We start from the raw sequence: 15924 nt of genomic DNA on the forward strand, positions 1-15924 counted from the left end.
GGGAGCTGTCAGAGGATCACAAGGAAGCTGAGCAAGCTGAGACTGTCAAATGGTTGTCTGGAAGAGTTATGGCCACATAAGCAGGATAATAGGTTCTGCTGAACCTCAAATGCTTCAATTTGAAGGATAAGAGGTGATATGGGGCAGCTGGTTTACTTTGAACCAATTCTGTATTCAAATGAAGCAATGCTGCATGTGTCAGATAAAACGTGATTTATCTTATGTGTCTCTATCACTGTCAGATAAAATGCACTTTGTGAGGTTTTGGAAGAAATCTGCATTTCTGACATACTCAGACAAATTCATCAATGGGAAAAGTGTTTCATTGTAGTAAGCCAAATAATGTTCCTCTTCTAGTGTGATGCAAATTATCCTACCCACCAGGTTCCTATTTCTGTTTACTAATAGCATATAGGTACTTGTAAAACGTGATATTATATTTTAGTTATAAATTTGAAATTACTTCTATACACATGGAAATATTTTTGTAATATCTTATCTGAATAGCAAAATGCCTGTAGGTAACCAAATAAGTAGGTGGAGGTAAAGCTATTTTTTATGTCTTTATAAATAATACCAGCTTTGCCACAGAAGGAGATGTTGTCGGGCAAATAATGCTGGATGTTTCACAGAATGCCCTTAAATGCATATAACCTTGATTTCTGTGGCTTTCATTTTAGTACTGTTCCACTGATCAGGCTGCTGCAGGCACAGATGCAGAACATGTACAACAGTTCTATAATCTTCTGACTGCCTCCATTGACATAACTAGAGGCTGGGCAGAAAAAATCCCAGGATTTACTGACCTCCCAAAAGAAGATCAGACATTACTCATAGAATCAGCTTTTTTGGAGCTGTTTGTACTAAGACTCTCCATCAGGTAACTATTTATTTAATTTCCTCTTAAGATGATGTGAAAAATCGTCCATCTGAATATTTTTAAGGAATAAATATGGTGCTATCTTTGAACATAGTCATTTGTACCAAAAAAAAAGCAGAAAAAAATCACCAATGTCTGCAAACAAAGGATATGGTGTTTAATTTGTTTTACACTGCAGGAAAAATCAAGAAGGTGATTTAAAAAGAGATCATAGGTGTCACTAATGTGCTTCTTTTATTTGATCTGTCCCATCTTCTTCCTACACAGTAACCAAAATTGATTCTCAGTCACTATTTGAGCACGTCTGCTTCGTACTCATAAGTATGAAATATAGAAACACACTTCAAGTATGAAAGGTTTTTTCTTTTCCCTTTGTCATCTGTTTTTGAAAGGGATGAAGAAGATCTAAAATCTTGTACAGATTGGTTTTCTTCTTAATACCAAGTCATTTAACAGAGTGAGATGCTGTTTGTCAGTCTAGCACTAGTTAAGACACTTTACCAAATCCACTTTCAGGAACCGGCAAAATTGCAGACTGGTGATTTCAGTTATGCCCTTGTTTATTTAGGTTGAAAACAACCTTTGCATGTGTTTTTGTAACAAAAATATTGGTAATGGAGAGGGAAGAAGGGGAGAGCGTGGCTGTAATTTCTCTCTTGCACACAGATTTTCATACAAAAGAGTTTATGCAGTTTATCCTGCATTACTGTGTGTGCTCTCCATTGTTTTTCCTTGCCAATTTTTACAATCTGAGAACTGCAGATGATACTAAGTAAATGCTGAGAGTTGCAGAGCCTATCTTTTTATTAGTTTTGTATGTCAAAATGCACTCACTTAGTATTCCTTTGGTTCGAACATACAGTATTTAATGCAAAATGTCTTCTCTGTTTATGCCTTTGGGCAGGACCAAAATCTTAACTAATTAGACAGTCTACACCACATGCTACAGCTAACCTCAGGCTTATAACTCTACCAACTAAGCAATCACAGAAGCTTGTTTGTTGTACTTTGGCCCCAAGGGAGAAACATATTGTCAAACGTGAATGCCCACATATGTCTCAGGATAATATGCCTTGGATTTTAAATGACAGACACTTCAATACTGGTTATGCATTTTTCTGTAAAGTAGAAGATGCATTTATAATTTTTTCAATTGTTTTTATTCGAGGTCTGATACTGCTGAGGATAAGTTTGTATTCTGCAATGGACTCGTGCTTCATAGACTTCAGTGCCTTCGTGGATTTGGGGAGTGGCTCGACTCTATTAAAGACTTTTCCTTAAACTTAAAGAGCCTTAACCTTGATATCCCAGCCTTAGCAAGTCTATCAGCTCTAACTATGATTACAGGTAAGTGCTCCTTTGTTAACAGAAAGCTTCAGTGCTTTGCTTTATTGTAGGTTCAAGCAATTTAAGTTAATTTAGCCATATTCAAGGTGAAGTGATAATGATTTTTAAGCACTAGCATGATCATATTGAAATTGTGGATTAACATTAGGCCATCAGACACCCCTCTTAAAATGTAATCTAACTATTCCTTTCCAGCTTCATTGTTTTCTTGGAGTAGTCTCTAAAAAGCAAACTGCTTCCAAGCAAATTGTGTAGCTCCTACAAAAATATTCAAGATACTTGCTGAAGTCCCAGAAAATCTTAATGAAATTACCACAGCTAGGTTTTCTGTGTAGGAATAATGTAATATCAAGGCAGCTTGAGACCTAGAAGCCATACAGGTAGCATAGCTCATCTCTCAGCAAGACCAACAAGAGTACTCCATGAGGGCAGACAGGCTGCTTTTGGTAGCCCAGCTAGCCTAGGTATTCCATGTACTGCTTTTCTAAGAGAAGAAAATCAGAGAATAATGAGAAAAAAGTCACATTCCACAGTTGTACAAAAGCTTTTGGGTGTGCATGTGACCATATGACCCTTTATGCTTGCTGGGGTGAACAGCAGGAAATTAATGTCAGAATCTGCCAAATCTGTCCCGTAAGTACAAAATAGGGGAACATAACCTTTTAAAGTGTAATTTGTGCATTCCTAAAACAATGAAGCCACTACATACCTTGGGCATGTTGCAATAGAAGAGTCATGACTGATGGCAGCAGAAGGAGTTGGGAGAAAAGGTGTCTGACAGCCATACAGCAGAATTTGGAGCAGAAGTCATCTCCACAAAGAACCTCACACTCATATCAGAAAAACTGGTAGTTTAACTGTGCAGCTGTGTCAACAATGTGAGAGAGGGCTTCGGTGTGCCCTGAGCTGGATCTTCCCAGGGATGCTTATAAGCTCCACTGGGATAGATATTGATTTCCTTCTGTGTTTCAGGCATCCGCTATTTTGCAGGCAGTGGCATCAACAATACAAGCTGTAGTCTTCATTTTAGCTGGGATGAGACGATGTCAGGGCAACCCTGAGATAAAACACTCGATGACAGATATAAAAAATAAAATTGGCCAATACTTGCTGACATTTGTGGGGCCAAGATTTTGGGTTCAGAGTTTGAACAGTCACTGCCTTCCTGCATTTTGGTGAAGGGTTCGTGTATGTATGTAGCTCTTTATTTCTTAAGTATTTTCAGGTTTTTATTAATTTCTGTTAATTCCTTCTGCAGTTGGAAAGGGTACTTTAAGGTCTAGATTCTGGTTTCTTTGATAAAACATTTAAGACCAGAATAACTCATTGGAGCTGTTTTACTCTGTATAAAAAAAATCTTGAAATGAGTGGTATGTTAAAGTCAGAAAGAACATTCCCAATTTATTTTTTTTCTCCTGCATATATACATCCACTGCCATATGTTCACACCTACTTACATACATGAACCATAAAAACCTACATATATATGTATGTGTATGCATACTTATATACATACATAATGTATTTATGTATATATATGCGTTTAGATATCTCCAAATCAAGGACAGGTGCTGTCCCTCTCTCTATATATTTACATACAGGCATGTATGCTCATATATATAGCACATATGAATGATTTAGATTTTTTACTATAAATGAGATATGTCTTTTTCAGGTAGCCATAGGTACTGTGTTCTTAATTATTCTCCTGGAGACTGAGAGTATGCAGGTTGATGAACAGGACTCCTAACATGCTAAGTGAGTGTAGCAAAAGCAAATGTACTGGAGGAAAACTTACTCCCCTTACAAACCCATGTTCTGTTTAAACATGGTAATTTGTTCAGTTATGCACTGCTTCCTTGCCCTTACATAAGGAGTCAAAGTTGTCCAGTGGCTGGCTCAGTTCACCCTAGGATAATTAGAAATAGGTTTTAATTGGATACATCCCACATTTCTTCCTTTCCTTGGTCACAACATTTCCAGGAGTTTGCTATATTGTGTTGGACGTCCCAAAGTTTCTAAACAAGTGGAAGCAATTGTTGCCTTTAAAAGGAGACAATTTCTGTACATAGAAGCTTTAAGATTTTCTCTGTTTGTCAAACTTCTCTTGATTTTCTCTCCTGTGTGAGATGGTGTTTAAAATTAATGTTGTTTTCTGCTTATTCTTTTATTTTGTGAGGCTGGTATATCTCTGCTGATTTAGTGTAAGGACAGCATGTATTTTCATGTGATCTAAATTAGACTAAAGCTCTAGTGACTTATAGTCACAGGTTTCGGATGTCCAAGGGCAGTTAGCTAACTCAGGGACTCAGCCAGAAATTTGGTCACCTGAAAACAGATAGCATAGTATAATGATGAACAATATTTAAAAAAAAAAAGTAAGAGGAAATCAGGTGATTCTAGCTATTGTATTGAAATTATTTATTCAGGAAAACCTTAAGATCTGGATCTGATGTGGCATTCCACAAGAAATGGCTTCTTGTCTTCTCCCTGCAGTTTGAGTGCAACAAGCCATGTGTTGGTTTACAGCTAGTCACACCAAAAGAGAAAAAATAACGAAGAGAAAATTTGGAAAGATGAAACCTGAAGAAGTCTGAAATGTTGAACATTTTAAAACATTGTTTTGAGGCTTGGCTTAGATTGAGATGGGTGGTTTAGGTGCCATTTTTTATCTCCAGGGAGGGCACCCTTTCCTCCTGTAATGCACTGTTGGAGGCAATGGGCAGTTGGCAAGCTCTGCTTCAAGCCCTTTCTGTGAATCAGACCAAGAAAGAACAACCTTTCCCAGGAGCATGGGTTATCCAATTATTGAATACCACTGTCTTTTGTCTTAAGACAACTTGATGTATTTCACGGGCCACAGAATGGCTGTTGTGTCTGATGATTTGTGGGCAAGCTGGTGGTCAGAGGGAAACCCAAGGTCCTGTCTCTGGTCTGATTCCAACAGGAAGGGAATCTGACCGTGGTTCTCCCATATTCCAGGTGGATATCTGTGTCATTAGGCTTCAAAACAAGAAGGAGTGGGAAAGCTTTCTTTTGTGAATCTAGTTGTTTGCCTTTAGTAACAACACTGCAAAACCAGAATGCTGCCTTGAGCAAAATTTTCTTGATTATCATGCAAATTGCTTATGACTTGATGGCATAACCAAAAAAAAAAAAAAAAAAAAAAGGAAAAGACAACAGCCCTGTGATCTGTAGTAGTCATACCCTGTTTTAATACTGTACAGCATCTTAGGTAGCATCGAATGCAAGAATTGTCTTTCCAGATAAAGCAAAATTTCTTCTGGGAATAATGACCTGTTAATTCTTGATTTCATGAGTGCTGTCCTTAGCCCAAACAAAGATGTGCTTTTAGAAAGCTCTTGTATACCACTAATCTTTGGCAGTTCTGCTGAGGGAGAAGAGTGAGAGAAGTCACTACTCTCTCTCATGTTTCCTGTCTGTGTTCTTCAAGAGTGACAGGGAGAACTAACATCTATCTCCCAGTGAAGGAAGAAGGAATAAATGTAAAATTCAGTGTTGGAGACTAAAAGACATTCCACTAGTCCCAGTGTCCCAAGATATACTGAAGGCTGTTCCTTCATTTTGGGATGTCAAATCATCTCCCCAGTAGTTCTTCAGTTAACCCTGCTGACTTGTTTGGAGCCGCAAAGCTCCATGTCCCATCCCAACCACAGCTGCAGATGACAGCGTAGGATGCATGGTTATAGGCATGTAGGGTCATTTGTTCTTTTCAATGTAGTTCACTACATTGCTTGCTTTGAGTAAAACTAAAGATATGTACAATATTTTGCATTATATATTCCATTAGAAAGTCCATATATGTTTGCTTTTGCTATCTATTTTATGTGTCCTGGAAATCTGTGGTCTCCTCTCAGATAAGACATCAGATTAAAAGAGTACCCAGAATGAAAGAAGTGGCATCTGGTTTACTGTGGAGGCTTGCAAACAGTTGACTTAGAGCTCTGTCGTGCCAGAACACATCGTTTTACTGTAAGGTGCTCCTTCAGGATCTTCCTCTCTTTGTCTCTCTTCTCTCTTTTACTTCCTTTAATTGGTTTAGAAAGGCTGGACACAACTTCCTCCACAGCATATGAGTGTTGCTGTAAGCATCACTCAGAAGAAAGTAGGTAGGAAATAACACATGACACTCACCTCACATGCCTATGAAAGTGAAAACATTACTGGTCTGTCATGTTCTTCTCCTTTGGATCACTTATTCTGTTGGTATGTAGCATCATCTAATGAGCTAAAGAAAAGTGCCAACATGGAAAGGAACTGCTGGTCATCTTGGGTCAAGTTCTGTTGTTAATTCCACATGGACTATTTCTTTGAGTTCAGTGTGTTCATGGATCACAGGTGTTCCTGCACAGTCACTCTGTGATGGACTGGGTTGTGTTGAAGATGAAGCTTTGCAGAGTAGACTAGATACTAACTCGGCCTGTGCTTGAAAATGCTTCCTTAAACTTCCCAAATGACCAATTGGTTTGTTTTTTGTTTTTTTTTTTTTTTTTAAACAGTGTGAAAATAGAAGGACTGAGAGTCCAGTGCAGATCATCTCAAGGGCACATTCTAATTTAGCCTCAAATTTCTGCCTGCTCTAGAAGTGCTGGTGTTTTCTCTCTCTCTCATTCTCCTCATTGATTAGGTTTTCCTCTCTGCCCCTTCCTTTCTCTATCCACATCAAACCATTATTATTTTGCCCACTTGACACTCTCAGTGGGATGCTGCTGAGCACAGAGCATGCTAGCCCTCATTCAGCCAAGCTCTTTCAGCATATGTTTTATTTTAAGCATGTTACAAACCAGCCCAGAACCGCTGTATATATATTGGGCTTATTTACACTCCTAATGCTTTGTTAGACTGGCACCAGACCACTGAAGAATATTGTGAGGTTTCAATTAATTAAGAGTTTGTGTTTGTCTTCCTGCTGTTGGGCTTTCCGTTCCAGTTTACAAACACAATTTTTAGCACCATCAGTCATACCAAGAAACAGTAATGAGACCAGTCTGGCTAAAAAGGGTATGGCTGCTGCAGTTCCTTCTGAACATGAGTTTATCCAACCTCCCAACAGAATAGAGACTTACCGACTCTTCAGCAGCAGATATCCTTCAGTCCTCTTGCTAGGATATCCTCTGGAGTGGGTGCTTCATGTGCTGGGTCTACATACAAGCAGGTGGCAGACTGGAGGAGTGAGGAGAGCTAGTTATAAAAAAAAATACCCTCCAGATTGCATTGTCTGCCTTCCCCCTGCCACTTGCTGAGGGAAATACTGTCAGCGTCAAAGTAAAATACTCACTCCTCCTTTTCCACTCCCACCTCTTTGTTGAGACAAGAACTCTTTGCTTCTACAGCAACCAGCAGTCTCCGTGTTATATTGTGGTTTTCTTAAAAGAGGGAGCAAACCATGGTGTTCTGTGTGGTCACTCATCCCACCTGACTTTAGGTACCTTGCACAGCTGATGGAGAATACAGGGCACCTCCAGAAGATGATTCATCCACCTAAAATTTTAATAATCTTCTAAAAATGTCCATCCTTACATTAATGTTAGGAGGTGAGAGGTCTGTGCACCAAGGTTGGAGACCCTTGTGAAATGTCCGAGAGTTAGGCGGGATAAATAAATATGGGCCAGACTACAGCAGGAAAGGAGACTCTTGGATCTGCCAAATTGCAATGTTCCCGTGTCACAGTGGGTGCATGAGAAAGCTGTAGGCAACTGAGCCTTGTGCTTGAGTTATAGAAGGGGAAGAGGAATGTGAAGGGGGAAGAGAAAATCACGTAATTACATTGAAACCAAAACAATCAAGAGGCCTATTTTAAGTCTTCAGTGTTTCATCCGTTGCATTTCTGGACACCTCAGAATTAACTGAGACTAAAAGTGATACCCTGTGACACAGAGTGCAGAGCCCAGGGTCTTTGAGGTACTCACACTCTCTGAGAGGCATTTTCTGTAAAGGGAGTGCTCAGTCTGCCTGACTCTGGCATGATCTACCTCTGGTCAGAGGTTAGGGAAAGAGGGACCAGCACAGATGGTGATGGATTTCTTTGCTTTCTTCCTGTCGAGTTTTTGCTGATCAGTGTAATGATAGCACAAAACCACATTCAGCTTCCCGGGAAAAGGAAAAAGGTATAAAAAACTTGCTGTGTTCAGTTTACCAGGATGAGCTAAGTTTGCAGAGCTTTAGAGGCAAGACTTTTGATGAGTCATTTTTGACAGCGTCTTTGCCATAAATCACCGTTTTTCTCACAAAAATCAATGGTATCCTAAAACGCAATCTTGGTTTGTTACAGGCTGAGAAATCCTATATTCACTTTACATGTGCCTTTGTCATTTTAAGAAAGTCTGACTACAATAATATTTACACATTTCCTCAATCAGTTAGAGACTATCTGTCTATTTTGACCATCTGTACTTCTTGGGATAAATCTTGGCCTTATCATTCCCATGTGGACAAGAACATCCTGTGGAAGACAGCAAATGATTAGAGGCCCTCAGCTCCAGTGCCACTGCACACCCTAACCACAGGGGCCTCGTGCTGCTCCCTCTGGGTTGTATAAGAAAATCTGTGGGTCTTTCTTTGTGCAAACAGAACTGGGAGTGTGAAAAAGGCGAGAAATGTGTTTCCTGTTATTTGAACCCTGTTAAATCTAAACCTGTGAGCAAATTAGGCTCTAGATGATGCCTCAAGTCTACCATGGAGAGGAGACTATTCTTAGATGAGTGAGTTCTTCAGAAAATAGTTGTGTTCTAACACCAGAGACTGCAGTGCCAGTGCCAGTGCATGGTGCTTGCGGTGTTCTTCCCTAGCAGAGGGGCTTCCACATAGATGGCTTTGACTTTCTATGGATGCCTTAGGAATTTAAGACTGAAACCCCTAGAAGCAGTTCCAGGCATGAGGAATTAACCCTCATGGAGATTTGCAAGCTGAGAAGGTCATTGTATGGCAATTAACTCAGGGGAGGACAATTTGGTTTATCAGGGACTGCTTCAGTATTATAGCACCAGAGTTTAAGGACAGAGTATCTCTTAATTCTGAATTTCCATGATTTTGTTATGTAAAGTAAGGCTGCTAATATGATAATCTTTGCACACATAGTGTTTTGCCTCAGTACATTTCATGGCTATTCACAAAAGACATGATTTTTTCATGAAACCTTCTGAACTTGTCAGTGGGAGACAAGCTGTTTAGTTCTGACTGAAAATGCTAACAAAGTTGCTGCATGCTCCAGAGCCAGAGATAATTTTCTATACTCTGCAGCACAGTATATACCTACTGAGACAGTGGTTTGAAAATTGTAAATGAAATTTTATCTATAAAAATATCTTCACTTACACAGCTAGAAAACAAAACAGATTAAAAGATGGTAACTCTTCAAAGATCGCAAGATTAATTTAATGACCTGCAGACTCTCTCAGTAGGCTAGTGGTTTAAAAAAAAAAAAAAAAAAAAAAAAAAAAAAAAAGAAGAAGAAGAAGCCCCACAGCTTTTCCAACCTGTATAAAATATTTATCTGCCAAGATTTTTAATGGGAGAATCTGCCTAAGTATTTACTCTCAGTGACCTGTATAGTTAAGGCTTACATAATTACACTATACACCATTTACTGGGAAGGCTTTAAATATTCATTAACTTCTCATGTTTTAATGTAAACAAGGCACTTAGAATACCTAGGGTTTTTAATTCCTACAAGGTGAAAACGATGTCTGAAGCAGATGTCCCTGGCTGGATAAGTGTTGCTTTGACACAACAGGGTAGATTGATGGTACTTAAATGATAGAGCACAGTAGCTTCTGGACAGAGATGTCCGTGTCTGCACGTCTCTGATTCTGATCCCAAACCAGTATTATTCAGAAGCTAACTCTGCCTAAGTAAATACAGTTGAAAAAAAAAATGTGTAAAATGGGTGAATATCAATGGGAAACCAGACCTTTGCATTTCTGACTGCTCTCATTGAATCCCGTCTGTTTTATTGGTTTGTAAAGAGTATCTAAGCCAAAACAGGTGGTGAGCAAAGAGTTTATATACACAGGCCTGGGCAAGGCACCCCTGCACCTGGTGTAAGCATTACTCCTGCTTCTGGAAGTAAAGAGAACTGCACTCTTTTCACTGTTCATTAGGGGACAGACAGAGGACATGTCTATTGCTTTCTCCTCCCAGCATGGAGGAACAAGACTTGGGGACAATAGGCACAATGTGGCTTCTGGCTGCCAGGGATGGGAGAGAGGCCCAGGGAAGGAGAAGACCTCAAAAGCATCAAACACAAGAACTGCCACGATTCCTCCTTATCCACTGCTGTCATTGTTTTATGTATCTAATTGACTTAATATAACCTGCATTTTCTTTGATTACCGTATCTGGCATAATTCTATTTCACGTGTAGATTATTATAACTTTGCTGTGGAGCCATTTCTTACTTACCTGTGTATTTCAAAGTCAGAGGCAAATGAATACATCACAAATTTGAGATTTTACTTCTGAATTTTTTTTTGTTCTGTTTTTTTAATTCATCCACTAAGCCTTGATAGCAAACAACACAGAATTCTTTCCCCTGTAAAAAGCCTTCTTTCAATGAATCGCAAATCTGATTCATTTTACTTATGCTTCAAGAACTGTGAATCTATTTAACATCATTGTAGTACTTTAAAAAGATATTTGAAGGGGAACAAACCCCAGCTCCCCTTCCTTTTAGGAGTGCTCAGGTTTTTGTGATGGACAACATAGCAGCTGTTCAGGCATTGCTCACTCAAAGCAAAATAGTTAACTTCCAGGCTTCTTTTATCTTAGAGCTTTTAAAGATGAATAAACTAAAAAGCAGCAGCTGATCAAAATAACAAAGGGTAGTAAGGTGCCTTTAGTTTCTTATAAGAGTGTCTGCAAATTCCTGGTGGAATTCTAGGCCGGGTGCTGATGGAGCTAGCTAAGGATATTGATCACCACTTGAATTCACTGAATAAATAATGGTTGCCATAGTTATTGAGCATTCACAACTGGTGGGGAAGCACGGAAATCTCCAAAACACCTCCTGTGATAGTTTTGCTGGAAAATCACCCAATTAATTCTGTCTCATATCATGAAAATTATGTCAGATATGCAGGATGCTTGGATTCCTTGTACTAGAATTTCAATCATAACTGAGCATCTCTGTCACCTGTTTTAGTAGATAAAGAGAAAAGGGAACTTGCCCTCTCTTATTCTGTGTGGCAAAAAGGTTAACTGACACCATGCAACCCCAGCTGTTCTGAGAAATCTACACTTTCAGAGCACTTTTTGCTCCGAGTTCCCAAGTGTATGCACCTGGGTTATGCCTAAGAAAACGCATTTCTCTCCATTTTTGATAGGGATGCTAATGTGGTTTTTTCCTCTGGCTTTGCAGAACGACATGGATTAAAAGAACCAAAGAAAGTGGAAGAGCTATGCAACAAGATCACAAGCAGTTTGAAAGATCACTTAACTTTCAGTTGCCAAAACAAAGGACAACCGCTCGAGTCTGCAGAGCCGAAGGTACTGGGTGTTCTGGCTGACTTGCGTTCTCTCTGCACACTGGGACTGCAGCGCATCTTTTACCTGAAACTGGAAGATTTGGTGCCAGCCCCTTCCATCATCGACAGGCTGTTCCTGGACACCTTACCCTTCTGAGTCAAAGCACCCTCCTGAGAGGCAAACGCCCACCAGAGCAGGCAAACGGATCATGACTTATAGCTAACATTTCTGCCCTCACTTAACAGAAAAGCCGCTCCGAGTCTAACATGAGGTCTTTTCTGGCGCTTTGTCCTTACAACCTGAGGCCTGAAACTTACTGGCTTACTGGTTTGGGGTTGTGTTCCTTGTTTTCTTTTGTGTGATTTGGGTTTTTTAAATGGCTAATATGGCACTTTTGGACAATGCTATCCCAGCAGCAGTAAAAGGTTAACATGACTGTTTTAAATCTGTTGTTTAACACCTCATGGTCTATGAGGAGTAAAATTGTAGAAGCTGTGTTTGAAAGAACAGCAAATTGTTGTTTGCCAGGGTAGTATGTGTTTTGTGAGGATACCTTTAGCATACTTCCTGCATCAAGGGCACATACATCAGCACAATCTAAACAAAAATTCACTTTTTTAGCAAAGTACATTCAATTAAACATTTCATACAAATCAAATATAGCAAAATGACAATGGCTGTTAGCTCCCATGTTCAAGTGCAATTTTTTAAAGTGCTGTCTTACTAAGTCTCGTTTATTAACTAATTTATTTTACTAGGAAAACAAACAGAAGAAATCAAGGGAGAAAATTACGTGCACTAACTTACCTGACAGAGTTTTCCAAACTTGATTCCATGTAGCGTGACTTATTGACAAATGTATGTGGAAGACACGGGAGCAATTGTGGCTCAGTTGTTCCTTAGCTAAGGAAACCCGAGTAAGTAGTGATTGGAGCATACAGGGTCAGTATCAGGGATAGTTCAGTTCTAGACTTCTAACACAAGCAACTCGTTAGTAAACAGACAGAAGATGGTTTTCAAGAACAAGCAAGTCTTGTAAAATAGTATGAATGTAAGTGCTAGGAAGGATATAGTGGGCTGCGTTTAAACATTCCGTGTTCGTACTCCTTTTTGTATGTTTATACTGTTGATGCCATATTAATATGAGATAATTTGTTGCATAGTGTCTTTATTTGTATAAATGTTTGTATGCATGGTATATTGTAATGGCTTTGCCTGTATTTATTGCAATGACTGCCAGCTCATGGGAACCCTGTTACACATGATAACTAAATGGGGTGTTCACACTGACTCAGATACACCAGTTGGAAAACTATATACATATATATAATGTGTATGTATATATATGTATATACCTATATTTGTGTGCGTGTGTGTGTGCGCGTGTCTTTTTATTAACCATTTGTATATAAAATATATGTCAAATCACAAGCAGAGTTGTTTTACAGTTTATTTGCAGTGACTTCTAAGGCAGTACTGTTTAGCACTTTGATATTAAAATCTTGCTCATGTTTTGCTAAATTCAAATAATATTTAAAAAGTTCAGTTCTAAAAAACTTTATATGCACTGTATTAAGTCAAAATTTTGTTGGTCATTTTGCTAAAGAAATTTTTGAATGTCAACCTGATGTCACTGTATCTTTTGTTAGCTTTAAACATTCTAGCTTTTGTCTTTTTTTAAACTATGCTGTTTATATGGAAATTAAATTATACAATCAAACAGATGCCAAATGAATTGCCTAATTGCTGCAAAGGATAACCCAGATATCGAGTCACTGTATGGTTTTCAAAAAGTAATCTGGTATTTTATCACTTACTATGTTTGGATGTGCTTTTATGAAAAAATTATTCTTATATCAAGATTTATAGTAGTGTCAATAGGGAAACAGACTTCTAATCACTATAGTTAATATTTCTGGTTTACCTGCAGATAATATTTGGAAAAGTATTGCTTTTTGTATTGACTTTTAAGCTTATGTGCAAACATAATAGCATAATTAAATATCAGAGAAGCTAATGTTTCTTGTAGGTTGCTGTAACAAGCCTGACCAGCAAGACAAATATATTTTGACTGAATTTGCTTTTGTATATACTAAATATATATATATATATATACATATATATATATACACACTCACACACATGTGCGCATACAAAAACATACAGACATAAAATCCAAAAAAAGAATGTTTGCTTTTGTCTCCTTGTGTAAGACACAAGGTCCCTTGAGAAATTACTTTTATCTAGGGACAAATGCTGCCAGGTGCTGAGCACTAGCCAGACAAGGGCTTGCAGGAGCTTTTTTTGCGAGTGGGCCCTTATCAAGGATTTTCAAGCAAATCAGCATAGTACAGTAAAATTGCTTTTTTGTTGGGCAAGGTTTGTTTATTTATTAAGTGGAATGTGAGTGGGAGGAAGCAGGTTGAGAGCCCCGTGTGAAATTTCACGTAGTCTGTGTCCTCCAGTCTTCCATAGATAGTCTTAGCTGTGATACTCTCCCAAATCCCATCATCTGTGGAATTGTCCTTCATGTCCACTTCAATACACTGATTCATCCTAGAGTACAACCGGTGACCTGTCACAGTGGTAAAAGAAAGAGTTAATGCAGAATAAATCTACTACTATTCTTAGAGCTCTCTCAGTGTGAACATGCCTTTGTCTAGGCAGAATTCAGGAATATATCAGGTGTTAAGGGAGAGTGCCTTGCTTTTATTTCAGACAACCGTGTCTCAAGAGTTTCTTCACTCAGCTAACCACAGTACTTTTTTTTTTTTATTATTTTTTTTCTTTTTTTTTTTTTTGTGGTGTTAACCTGTGGGTTGAAAGAAATGCTCATGTACATATACAATGTAAATTAAAATTATTAAATTGAATAACATTTTTTCAGAGGCCCCATGTGTGTTGAATAAGTATGCTTAATTCTGTTAAAATCTGATGTGAATTTTTTATCATTTATAAAACATTTAAAAAATTGTCTACTTGAGTCTTAAAAGTGGAAAAATTGGTGAAGCATGCTTAAGAACACTGGCAATTTAATGGCTAATCTTTTGATTAAAATAGCTTTTATATAAATACATGCCTGCAGTATCTGGTTATGCAATCTCAATTAGATACTGAGAGCTGGACCAGGGTTGTCACAGAGGTTGAACCACACGTAGACCAGAGCAGAGAGACTCTTCACCCCTCACTGTATTTCTGCTCCATGACAAAAAGGGATTATAGTTAATCCAGAGCAGATGAGGCTGCAGAGAAGGGAGTGGATGCTACAGGGCTCATAGCACCTCTGTCTGGCCGGAAAGGACAGAGCTCCCAGCCCCTGGGATATTCCGCCCCTTTATGTCAGTAAATTCTGCTAAGGCATTGCTCCAGCAGGCACCTGCAGCATTTTCTTCAAATGTGCATCCAGCTCCTTTCCTTACTGTGCTGTTGCTTCACATGAGGGACCGCTTATCCCCTGCCAGACAAAACTGTTTGGCTACAAATGCATTTCCAACAAATGCAGCTTTGAGAGGCATCTGCCACTATTCCGGGCATCGCCGGGAGTACCGATGGCTCCGGCACACCTCCACGAGGGCTGTTCTGCAGGAGCTGCTCGACTGGAGGTCACATCAAATGATGTGCTGGGCTGGGCTGCAGCATTGGCAGCCCCTTCCTTGGAAATGTGACTAAACAAAAGGTTGTGCTAACTCTTCCAAAATATTTTCTGTTTGGCTGGGTTTTTTTCTACGCCATATTTCTAAAATTTAAGCTACAAATCTTATGATTGTTAATGACAATGACAATGAGTTTTGCAGATTAGCCCCCTGTTGAGCAAAATACGCAGACCTCGAGACCAAGCCACACCAGGGTCTGAACTTTCACCCTACAGGACAAAGTTTATCCTTACTAAACTTACAAGTATCTCAATTTGTAATTATTTTAGGGCCTCGTGTCCTTAGACATGAGAACAGGTCTTTGTCCTGATCTAACCTGCACTTGTGTCTTTATGTGTGCCTTGTTGTCCTCATACCCCTAAACCACATCAGCAGCAGAGGCCTTGCTAAGGGATGTGATGCCCAATGGTTGATTTTGGCAGTGGAAGGTTGGGCTGAGTCAGGAATATAATAGCAGGTTCCTCTAGTAGCAAGCACCCTTGGGCAAGAGAGTATCAGAGACTGTCATAAAGGCACACAAAAATGAGGAACTTTGGCTAGAGGTGAGTCAAATCTCTTCCT

General features: G+C 39.0%; 1 protein-coding gene across 1 annotated transcript in view; it reads left to right on the forward strand.

Moving 5' to 3' along the window:
* The window catches only part of NR4A3 (nuclear receptor subfamily 4 group A member 3), a 29334-nt gene extending 14651 nt beyond the window's left edge, over window positions 1–14683 (forward strand). Inside the window, exons 6-8 of the mRNA XM_066184694.1 lie at window positions 681–880; window positions 2049–2227; window positions 11604–14683. Coding sequence (XP_066040791.1) covers window positions 681–880; window positions 2049–2227; window positions 11604–11866 — 642 coding nt within the window. The 3' untranslated portion in view covers window positions 11867–14683. The remainder of the gene's footprint in view (window positions 1–680; window positions 881–2048; window positions 2228–11603) is intronic.
* Window positions 14684–15924: the final 1241 nt, after the last annotated feature.

Source organism: Chamaea fasciata, unplaced genomic scaffold, assembly GCF_029207755.1.
Source record: "Chamaea fasciata isolate MVZ Bird 193981 ecotype frontalis unplaced genomic scaffold, bChaFas1.0.hap1 SCAF_1, whole genome shotgun sequence".
NCBI lineage: Eukaryota > Metazoa > Chordata > Aves > Passeriformes > Sylviidae > Chamaea > Chamaea fasciata.